Source organism: Drosophila nasuta, chromosome X (genome assembly GCF_023558535.2).
Source record: "Drosophila nasuta strain 15112-1781.00 chromosome X, ASM2355853v1, whole genome shotgun sequence".
Taxonomy (NCBI): Eukaryota; Metazoa; Arthropoda; class Insecta; order Diptera; family Drosophilidae; genus Drosophila; species Drosophila nasuta.
In genome coordinates this window covers 10,391,556-10,402,230 of record NC_083459.1, presented here as the reverse complement: position 1 = coordinate 10,402,230, position 10,675 = coordinate 10,391,556, and the positions used below count along the sequence as shown (strand labels likewise).

The 10,675-nt window shown below is 42.1% G+C and overlaps 1 protein-coding gene across 2 annotated transcripts; it reads left to right on the top strand.

The window, feature by feature from the left end:
• The first annotated feature begins 2,006 nt into the window (after positions 1-2,006).
• On the top strand, positions 2,007-10,514 carry LOC132796668 (acidic phospholipase A2 PA4). 2 transcript variants are annotated; one of them, XM_060807918.1, is made up of 4 exons: positions 2,007-2,205; positions 8,809-8,999; positions 9,068-9,520; positions 10,183-10,514. In XM_060807918.1, exons 2-4 carry the CDS (start codon positions 8,845-8,847, stop codon positions 10,277-10,279), a joined length of 705 nt encoding a protein of 234 aa, XP_060663901.1. In that variant the 5' UTR covers positions 2,007-2,205; positions 8,809-8,844; the 3' UTR covers positions 10,280-10,514. The 2 variants fall into 2 exon arrangements, with proteins under 2 accessions (XP_060663901.1, XP_060663900.1); XM_060807917.1 differs by having other exon boundaries at positions 8,806-8,999.
• The last annotated feature ends 161 nt before the right edge of the window (positions 10,515-10,675 follow it).

Here is a 10,675-nt window from a genome sequence, read left to right as displayed (position 1 = left end):
GCTTTTGTCCTTCTTAGTATTTGAATCGGATCGTATTGGATAGAGCAATATTCAAGCCAAAGGACAACACAATCCCCTTTTCGAAAAAATGTGAATTTAATAGGAACATTCTTGAAATCCTTGAATGTCAATAGAATAAAAAGGTGAGTATTGCTAAGATGTCAAAGGGATTTGGCAGAGATGGCAACAAAATATAATAATAATAAAAATTATTTTTGAATTATATCGAATTTGCTTCTCTGTCAGTTAACTGAAAGCAATTGCTTTAAAAATTTTAATTGATGTCGATCTCTACTTTTTTGTAGCATACTTTGGGGATGCACCAAATTTACATAGTCATTACGATAGATGGCGCCACTATTTAACCAAGTGACTTGCTGTATTTCTACCTGCTGCTGATTTATGATCGCCTGGTATTTCACCGTGTGAGCTGGGACTTTTCTGCAGTTCGTAGTGACATCGACTGGACAACAACAACAATAACATCATCATAAGTTGTTGCTGTAATTATTCGTGTTGTTGTAGATATTGTTGTTGTTGTTGCTGTCTACTTGAAGCTGCGAATGCTTACAAAGAGACAATTCATTATTTATAATACCAGGCGAACATAAATCAGCAGCAAGTGGTTGAATTGAAAATGTCATATTATTCGCTGCTTATTTTTTAAATTTAACGGAAATGCTTTTTTCGAATGCTTTGAAATTTCAAATTTGAAATTGGAGCTACAAAAATGTCATTTTTATAGCATACTTTGAGGGTGCAACGAGAGTTCATTTCCGAAAAGTAGCTATATTTCGGCCATATCCTGCCGCATTTTCAAAGGACACATATTGGTAAGATCGAAAGGACTAATTCTATGGAAGGGCATCAACAAATATGGGATCGTCTAAGGATTCGATACTTTTAATTTTTAATTCTCAGGAAAAATGCGAACAGCACAAATTACAGGACGATTTCAAAGTTCATCGACAAGATAGTCATCATCAAAGTTCTTTGATTGACACAGAACTCGCAAGGATTGGACAGGATGCGAGCCCAGATATGTACATGCTCTTTTCTATAATCTCAAAAAAAGACCTTGTAACTTCGCTGTCTGCACGACATTCGTCCTTTTTGTTACATCAATCGATTTGTATTGATCTGAGCTACCCTTGTGTCAAAGGACATTACGATCGTCCTTCCAATGGATGATTACAGAAAGTAAAGCTGAAATACTATGCTTCTGCTACAAACAGTCAAATTAGAAAATAAATACTTTTACCATTTTAGGGATATTCTTTATCCTTCTTAATACTTACGCTCTCCAACAAACGACATTCTTACATTTGTTGCTTTATTTGTCTGTACTTTCTTTATAGTTCAAACCATTTTTATATTTTACTTACCGTTTTAATGTATTTGAGTATATGATTATTATTAGCTTTTATAATGATCCAATTTTTATAGGAATAGTAAGTAAAAACGAGAAATTGTCGACATATTGACTTTTCATGTGTTAGTGTTCCGAGTAATTTTTAATGTATCCGATTGGTTTCATTTTGCATGTAGTTTCATATGTAAGTTGTTTTGTAACTGTAATCAACGCGAAGACACGAACCATACACACTTGGCATCCACAGTATGGTTGCTAGCTTTGCTGAGCCGACTCTTAGTGTTTTTGCGAAACTTATGCAAAAATGTTGAAAAGCTCTCGTAAAGCTTTTAGTTGTGTAAATGCAATTAACAGCGCTTGGCATTTTCGGCTTTGTAGGTAGGCAAGCTGCAGCTTCCGATGGACCCGACGTACACACGCACACACGCACACACGCGCATATACACAGAAACAAGCACGCAGTCAGCTAGACAGCCGCCCCCGCTTGTGCCCCCCTGCGCAGACAAGCTTCTAGCCGCGTCTGCTTCTGCATATCGGATGTGTTTGTGTGTGTGCGCGCGTTGTTGTAGCCGTTGCTGCTATCGACGGTTGCTTTTCAATTTGGCCAAGTCCAAGTTTAACAGCGCTTAGCGCGCCAGAATCAAGTTCAGTCGCGCCGCAAACGCGTTGCGGAAATGTTTTGTTGTGAGCATCGTCGGCAACAGCTGCAGAGGAAACGCATCACATTTAAATCACATATCCTGCTCTTACGTAGTTCTGCTACGTGCCGCTAGAATCACTCGCGTTAACAACAACACTCAAATCCAGAGGGGATAACGTTTAACTAATCGCAGGTAAACGCAACCGGGCAACGGTTAATTAACCTACAAACGTGAAACCGTTAATGCCGGAATATACAAAATGTGTGCGAACGTGTGTGTGTGTGTGTGTGTGTCTTCCCAGGAGTGTTTCATTATTATTTTCTGCATTTTTTGTTTCTGTGTGCGACGTTGTGAACCTGGCACGTGGTTTCGTGGCTTTCGTGTCCTTGCCGCGGCCTGCCACAGCTGCTGCTGCTGCGACTGCGGCTGCTGCTGTTTCGCTGTTGCCTCTGACTGCCTTTTGAAGGTCATTACGCACGAGGACTGAAGGCCACAACAACAAGCTTAATGCGACAGAATGAAACAGCAGGCGTATGTGCTAGTGAAAGTAGCGCGAGAGCAACAGAGAGAGCACGAGTCGGTGTCGAACCAAATGTCAAGAGGTGTTGTTGCTGTTGTTGGCGACAGCCTTGAGCGGCAGGCGGGTGTGAATGCGACGGTTACTGTGCTTGAGTGTCGGCGTGTGTGTGTGTGTGTGTGTGTGGGGCCAATTGCGATGTATGTGGAAAGTAGAATAGAAATATTTCGTCCTCGCTCGCAACGAAAGTGAAAGTATAAAGGAAACAAAAAACGGTTCAACTGGCAATTGAGCAACTGCGAGTCGATTCTATACAAACACAAATAACAAGCAATTAAACAAAAGCAATTCTCATTGTGCAATTGAACTGACCACAATAAATTGCACTTAATGATAAAGCGAGATAGTAAGCAAAAAATCTATGCATAACTTTGCATAGAAAAAAGTGTAGCCCATAAAATGTCAGAATAAGCTGCCTCTGCTTGCATACAAAAAGTGTAACCCATGAAAGCAATCATAAACAGAGCTTAATACTCCCATTCTCTTACAAAAGACAGTTAAGATAAGAAAATAATAAATTAGGAAAGAAAAAACGAAAAAAATTACTTATCAATACAAATAGTTTATTCTTGTTTTTAGAAAATGCATTGAAGTTATTATGAAAACTTCGAAGAACAAATTTGAAAATCATAGATCTATAATACATACATTCGTCAACCGATTTAATTTTGTTGTTTTTGCATATTAAGATTAAATGAAAATTAAATGTCATAGGTAATATTGCAAATCCTTGAACCGAAAACAGTTGCTAAGATGATTTTACAAGAATTGCAATAATAAAATGGACAAAGTTTGCTGAAAACAAAAAAAAACATTTTAATAACAACTACTTACAAGTTAGACCGCTCCCTTGAGTATGAGCGCAATGGCTCTAACCAAAAGATAGACAGGTAGAACTCTTGTCATCGTGAGTTAGACAAATCAAATATTAAATATTTGAATGAACGATAAGCTTGGCCTCGAGTCTCAAGTTTGACCTGGCTTTTGAGTGATTCTCGCACAATTCGCATGTGTTCACACCTGACACGAAGACGGGCGGGCAGACGGACAGATATACACTGGGAATTGGCGTTTGTTAAATCTGCATGACTTCTCGGCAAGTTGTGAAATTTACTCAGTGATTAGCACAGCTAAGGAGAAGGCCGCGACACGCCCGTTACCAACTTGCAAGTTCTGCGAGTTGAACAATCACCGAAGACTTCGAGTTGACATAAGGCCTCTTTGTATCCTCACTTCCGAATGACAATGCTGACAATTAGCGCAGCAATGAAATCGAAATGTCGAAACGACAAAATAATCTCTGATCAATTTTGGAATATCATTTTTGTGATAAACATATTCTAAGGCTATCTTCGATTGCCTTACCTCAGCTAAGTGTAGTTTCTATCAATTGAAGATCTGAAATTGACCTTTAAAACAGTTGAAAGCACCCACAATCAAGAGTGAGGCAAAGTGCAGTGAGTTGCACTGTGCTTGGGTTTTGTCTTAAGGTTTTTAGTTAAGATCTCATTTGACCTTCGCAATGCGACACGTTCAGTGACCGCCACAGTCAATGCCATTGTCCATTACAAAGCCGAGGCTCTGTTCCACTTCCCGACTCTCCAAGTCTCCAACTCTTCAGCTTTCCACTCTCCCGCTCTCCCCTCTCTTTGAATACAGCTGCTCTTCAACTTGACCCCATTTTGTGCTGGCTTCGATTTCTGGTTTTACGTTTGTCTTTTGCGGACAAGGACTTAACCGACTATGAAGCTGGACTTGGACTTGGACTTGAAGTTGAAGCTGGAGTTGCAGTTAAAGTTAGAGCAGAGCACGTAGGGCCTTTGTGTGGCCTTTGAGAAGGCGATTAAGATCGCTTTGTGAGACAAGCAGTCGGTTTGTCGGCGCAATTACACGTCCGAAAGGTAACAACTTGGTAACTGGCTACAAATTGGATGTCGGCCTGCTCTTCAAGTTGTCATTGCTGCTTGCCAGTGGTGGTGGTAGATGGTAGATGGTAGATGGATGGGGACAGGGAGGCGGGCTTGGCGGCTAGCTTCTTGCTGCTTTTAATTTATAATTTTTATGATGTTTTCCAGTTTTGTGTCTTGTTTGTTTTTAATGTGGTATGATGTGTGGCTCAGAATCTCGAGACACTCACAATGCAAGGGGAGCAGCAATAACAATAACAATGTATCAAAAACAGCAGCAGCAGCAGCAACAACAACAGCTTTAATAATAAATAAAATAAAAACCTGTTACAATGCGCTTCGCACGGCTGAAGGCAAGTGAAGGGTAAGGCAGATGCAGAGCTAGGGACAGACAGACGGACAAACAGACGGACGGACAGTCAAGTTAGGGGGACAGTAGAAGAGGGGAGGGAGGAGGTCAGCTATCGAGTTTTTGTACCCGCTACTCATACAACTTCAGGGTATTATAATTTAGTAAAAAGTATCCATAACCGACATGATAAAGCTCCTTCAACTGCCCGTCCGTCTGTCTGTCCGTCTGTCTGCACAACTAGATCTCAAAGACTATAAGAGCGAGTGACACTTAATTTAGTAATAACACTTCTTTAGGTATTACCGTCTTCTTTGTAATTTCGCGACACTTCCGGCAAATAAAAAATTCGCACATCTTTAGTGCACATAATCAGAACAATAGTGTGAATCGCTGTATTCCTAGAAAAATGAATGTGTGGTATCTCAAAGTCAAGCATATATGATTATAGTTTTCTTAGTTGTTGTTATACCCTTGCAGAGGTTATTTTCATAATTTGCAGAAGTGTGGCCAGCGAGACCCATTCAACCACAAACAGATTCAGTTTGTTAAATTTTGATGGAACTTGTTAGTAAAGTCATTGAAAATGAAGAGAGAGTATTTGCTCTTCGGCACTTCGTGATTGGTTTTGTTTATCTTGTATGTTTTTAGATTGGCTTGGTTTGGTTAAGGAGCAACAGTAGCTGCGTTTGCTTTGATTGATGATCCAAACGACACGCCTATTCCAATGCCCCGCGACCTCAAACGACCCCTCGCCATCTCTCTCTCTCTCCCTCTATGTCTCTGTCTTTGTTTTTGGCTGCTCTTGTAGCATTTAATTGCAAGCCGAACAAGTTTATTGAGGGCTAACAGTAGCTTACAGCTTTGTGGGCCATAAATGCGAGTTACACGCGGATTAAACAGATTGGGGCATGGCCTATAGCCTGACCCCAGCCCAAAGCGATTAAAGTGACTGACTGACTCGTTGAGTCGACGTTTAACTGAACAGTATCCACTGGTATGGATTGAAAAAGAGTACAACTCGTATTTATTATGTATACAACATTATGTATGTAGATCTCTTGACACTTTGGCGCCGCGGTCATTGTACTTGACGTACTCCGGAGCCAAAATCAAAGCCAAATGCCTAATAATACAATCACAATCACAATCACAGTCGCAGTCGCAGTCACAATCGTATGCTATCCAAAAATCGATTCAAAATGTTATTTGATTTTGTTTTCATTTTCGTTTCGGTTTTCGTTTTCGTTTTGGTTTTTGTTTTCTTTCTGCAAACAATGAGAAGACAAAGCCATGTCTATGGCTAGACAAGATCGAGCCAAACCGCCGGCTTGATGCCTATTTATGCCATCAAATTAAAAAGCATTGACATTGAAAATTATGCGAACGCTCTGCGAGACGCAGTTGCAGACAGAGATGGAGATGGAGACGGAGACGGAGACGCAAATGGAGATCGTCAGACAGTTCAACGGTCAGATCCGTAGAAAATAACATTCAACTATATGCGTATAAATACATATGTTTAGATATAGCTGCAGATCACGATCTCGATCAATTCGGAAATTGCCACTGACAACTTGCGAATTAAGATTGATCGCTGCATTGTCTCCCTGTCTGTCAATCTATAGTTGGTTGGATTGATCGCCCCCACAATATCCGACAACCGACAACCGACAACGACCCGACACTTGTTTAACAATCCGCGATCGACGATCGGCGATTGTATCTATACGGTTCGACCTGCCCTCTATGTCATGTTGCGGCTTGTATAACACAATGCAATGAGAGCATGAACATGCTCGTAAATAATATATTTATAATACTTATAATAAGCAGCTCTCAAAATGCCATCATTAATTATTTTCATTTGCGACACTTGCGACGTTAAATGTACCAAGTTTACGTCTTGGAATTCCACGTCCCTCCCAACAACAACAAAAACAACAACAATAATGAAAAGAAACTCCAAGTGACACTGAAACTGAGTGAGAGAACTGTTTGTTTATGAAGTGATTCCAAAACTTGCACTTCAATGGCATTTCTGATGTTTACCTGAGAAGACCAAAACAAAAAAAATTCAAAGAAAAAACAACTGAAAAAATGAAAAATAAAAAATTGATTTGTGCCCATTCAATAAACCAACAACATCAAAGCAACAAAAATGCCAAAGTCGCTGTCATAACTAAAAATAACTGAAAAAAACATAACAGAAAATAACTTTTCAAGTGGATGCCAAACTTGTTCGCACCCAAAATACTCTAAATTTTGCCAGTTAACCGCTAAATTTCAATTACAATTATGTTTCTGTCAAGGCCAACAATGTTGTTGCCATTCTTTGCGAAACTCGCATTCAGTTAGCCATGTTCTTGTTGGCCAAACTGCTTATTAAGTTGTAATTGAGCACACGGTTTCATCCAACTGCTAAATAGATATTCAAATAAAACGTTTTTCACTTGATTGGCAGCACTGAACCCAATGTTGAAAGTGCTGCCAATTATTTAACTACTCCAAATGGAAATGCAGCAAGCGATTTTATGTACGTACATATGTTAATACTTAATTAACAATGTGAAATCGCAAAGTAATAAAATATTATTGTTGCATTAATTCTTTCGCTTTTACAACACACTTGCAAATATTGCACAGTCATGCAGTTACTACTTGCCCTTGAAAGAATTCGTGGTGTGCAAAATTCGTTTGTTTGTTTTGTTTATCAATTTCCAATTGTGAAACAAATGACCAGCCAGCCTTGCCATCTCGTTGCCCCACACACACACACACATACACGCAGTTATATTGAAATGTTGCCACCTTATATTATTACACCATGATTGCGCTAGTTGCGCAAGCGCGTTGTCTCGCCTTCTCTTACAGCATCCGTGATATAGGCGAAAGCGTAGAATTTTATGGGGCAAAGAAGAAGAGCAACAAAGGTAGCAAACAACCTGTTGAATTGTTGCTTGCTGCTCTGCGCGGCAGAGTATTGCTGAGCATAACTGTTGTGTTCGATGATCAAACACAGCACAGTTGCTGTTGACATTTTTGGGCTGTGGCCATTTGCCACCCGCGTTGTTTTCCTAATTAATGCAAGGGGCGTGGATGGGGGCGTAGCATGAGGTGCGCTCAAACCTTCACCTTTTGCTAATTTACTCGCTGAATTGGGTAATCGAGCAGTTGGCCATAAAGAATTGGTAACAGACAAATACTTAATTATGGCACACACTTCTGCGCGTTGCTGCGCATCCATCAGACTGCGCTCCCTGCTTCCTCACTTCCCCTCGTTTTAACCCTAGAGAGGCAATGACCAATACATAGATATTGATTGAAATACGTATGCGTATGTGATCAGTCTATCAATATGTTGAACATTTCTGAATGTAAATACATTCGTACATACTCTTTCTCAATGGAAACCTTCCATAAACTTGTAGAAATAAAATCACCGGTCTAGGGTTAAAGCTATCGTAATTAGTTTCCGTTTTGCATTCATTGTTGTAGTTGCTGTTGTTGATGCTGCTTTTGTTGTTGCTATCAACGCCTTTGCCTTTTTTTTGCAAACTGTTTTGTTATTTCTTTTCATTGACTTTGTTTTGATCGCCACATTTGGCGTTTTGGCGCCGCTCATCGCTTACAGTGGCGCAAGTTTCTCGCCTCGCTTTGTGTTTTTGCATCTCAGCTGCGTATTACATTTCACGCACTTTTCGCCGACCTGCGGCCCAGTGTGTCATCATGATGCCATAGCAGAGGTCAACTGTGCGCCATAGAAATGCTAAATTCAAAGATGCGGGTGAGCTATGGCGACGACGGCGCTATTCAGCTGCTAATTAACTGTGCGCTGTGACGCTGTGCTAATGATGGCCCACATTTGGTTCGTCAGTCCTTCAACAGCATCTCGCATCTTCAAGCTCAATGATGAGTATCAATTCTTACACACACACTCTCTCTCTCTTTCTCTCCAGCAGTGAAGACCTCTTTCGTGCTCTCGCCCTCGTTCCACGATGGCTCTGGCGCTAAAGACGCTACTGCTGGCGCTGCTGCTCAGTCAGACGCTTCCGTCGAGCATTGGCTCCGCGGTACTCATCTCCGATATGACTATGACCATGATGGTGGAGCTGTCGTCGCGTCATCCCTTCTGCAAAATGCACACGGATCGGTGAGTTCAACTGAGCAACAAAACTGAATCAATCCTCGCTAATAATTTATCGTTTCTCTATTCTCTAGCGGCGACATTCAACGCATGCTGCTGCAATCCGATCCTCGACGCATACGCCAGGTACCGCGCGAGTCCGTCGTCGAACTTGAGGAGGTTTGTCGTCGGCAAGGATCCTATGGTCATGAATTCCGTGGCGGACTGGGCTTCATTTATCCGGGCACCAAGTGGTGCGGTCCCGGCACCTCGGCGGTCAATTATGATGATCTGGGTCAGCATGTGCGCGAGGATCGCTGTTGTCGCGAGCACGACATGTGTCCCGACGTGCTCAACGTGGGCGACTGTCGACGTGGCCTCTGTAATCGCGGCACCTTCACACGATCCCATTGCGATTGTGATGCACGCTTCCGACGCTGCTTGCAGGCGGCCAACACGGAGACAGCCAATACGCTGGGCGCGATCTTTTACAATGTGGTGCAGGTGACGTGCTTCCAGGAGCGCAGTCCATGCTCGGCCCACCAGAGGTTCGAGGATTACTTTTATGCGACCAACCATTGCCCAGCCGAATATCGGCAGGCCGATCTCTATGTGCCACCGCATGCCGATAATCTCATTTCCAAGATCCTCTCGCACCCCCAAGGTCGTTCGCTGCTTCCCGAGCCCGTCGTCGCTCCCTCGCTCAAGCACAACGCACGTCGCTTTGGCGTCAAACTGGCCAGCGTCGGTCTGGCGGCAGTCAACATTCTGCGCGAGGTAGTCCACCGGCCACGCCTGATCTGGGACAGTCTGCATGCGCCTGTCAGCCGAGAACTGCCGCCAGGTCAGCCTGGTCCTGGTCCTGCTCCTAGCTCAAGGGGAGGGTATTATTACCAGCGACCCGGGCCACGGTACAGCTACGACTACGACTATGGTTGGAGCTGAGACGAGAGTGTTAAGGAAAGACTGTGTCCCATTTAGTATTAGTAGTTATGTAGAACACAAAGCCAAGCACAAGCACATATTCACGCCTCACTTAGTCATCTTTAGTCATTAGATATGTTCCCAAAGCATGTGCATGTTTTTATCATAAGACTTTGTTTTGGTTTTTTTTTTGTTCAATAAATTAAGTCAACTGTCACTCGAGGTCGCCGTCTATCAACTAGGCTTACCTTCTCCCCCTTTCTCTCTATCACAATCTCTCCGGCAGAGCGGGCTACAATCAAACGGAGCAGGAGGCCATCTGCGCACAGTGGCAATATCAGCCATCGGAAAAATATGTGCCCAGCCAGCCGCGCACGTCGTAGATAGCAAGAGACGACCTGGAACTATTCAAGTGACCCTACCTGGAAACGAATACAAATCTACAATATCACTTTAGCAATTTACTATAGTATTTTATGTATTCCACCGCGCCCCCCAAATTCTGTGCACCGCGTTCTGTCCACAGAATCACTGTGCCAAAAATCAATAATACAACATGGCGAATATATTTTTCATAAGCAAAAAAAAAACAGAAAAAAAAAACAAAAAAAAAATAAACATATATACATGCATATATTTACCGAGATCTGAGAGCGAATAAAATATCAAGCAAAACTCGTTGAAATGTCGTTACTTCAGAAGCAGCCACAGCCTGTAAGTATGCAGCACTTATGTAAGAGTTACATTTCATGCCGAAATTAGTCTCGGCCTGGAAGTAT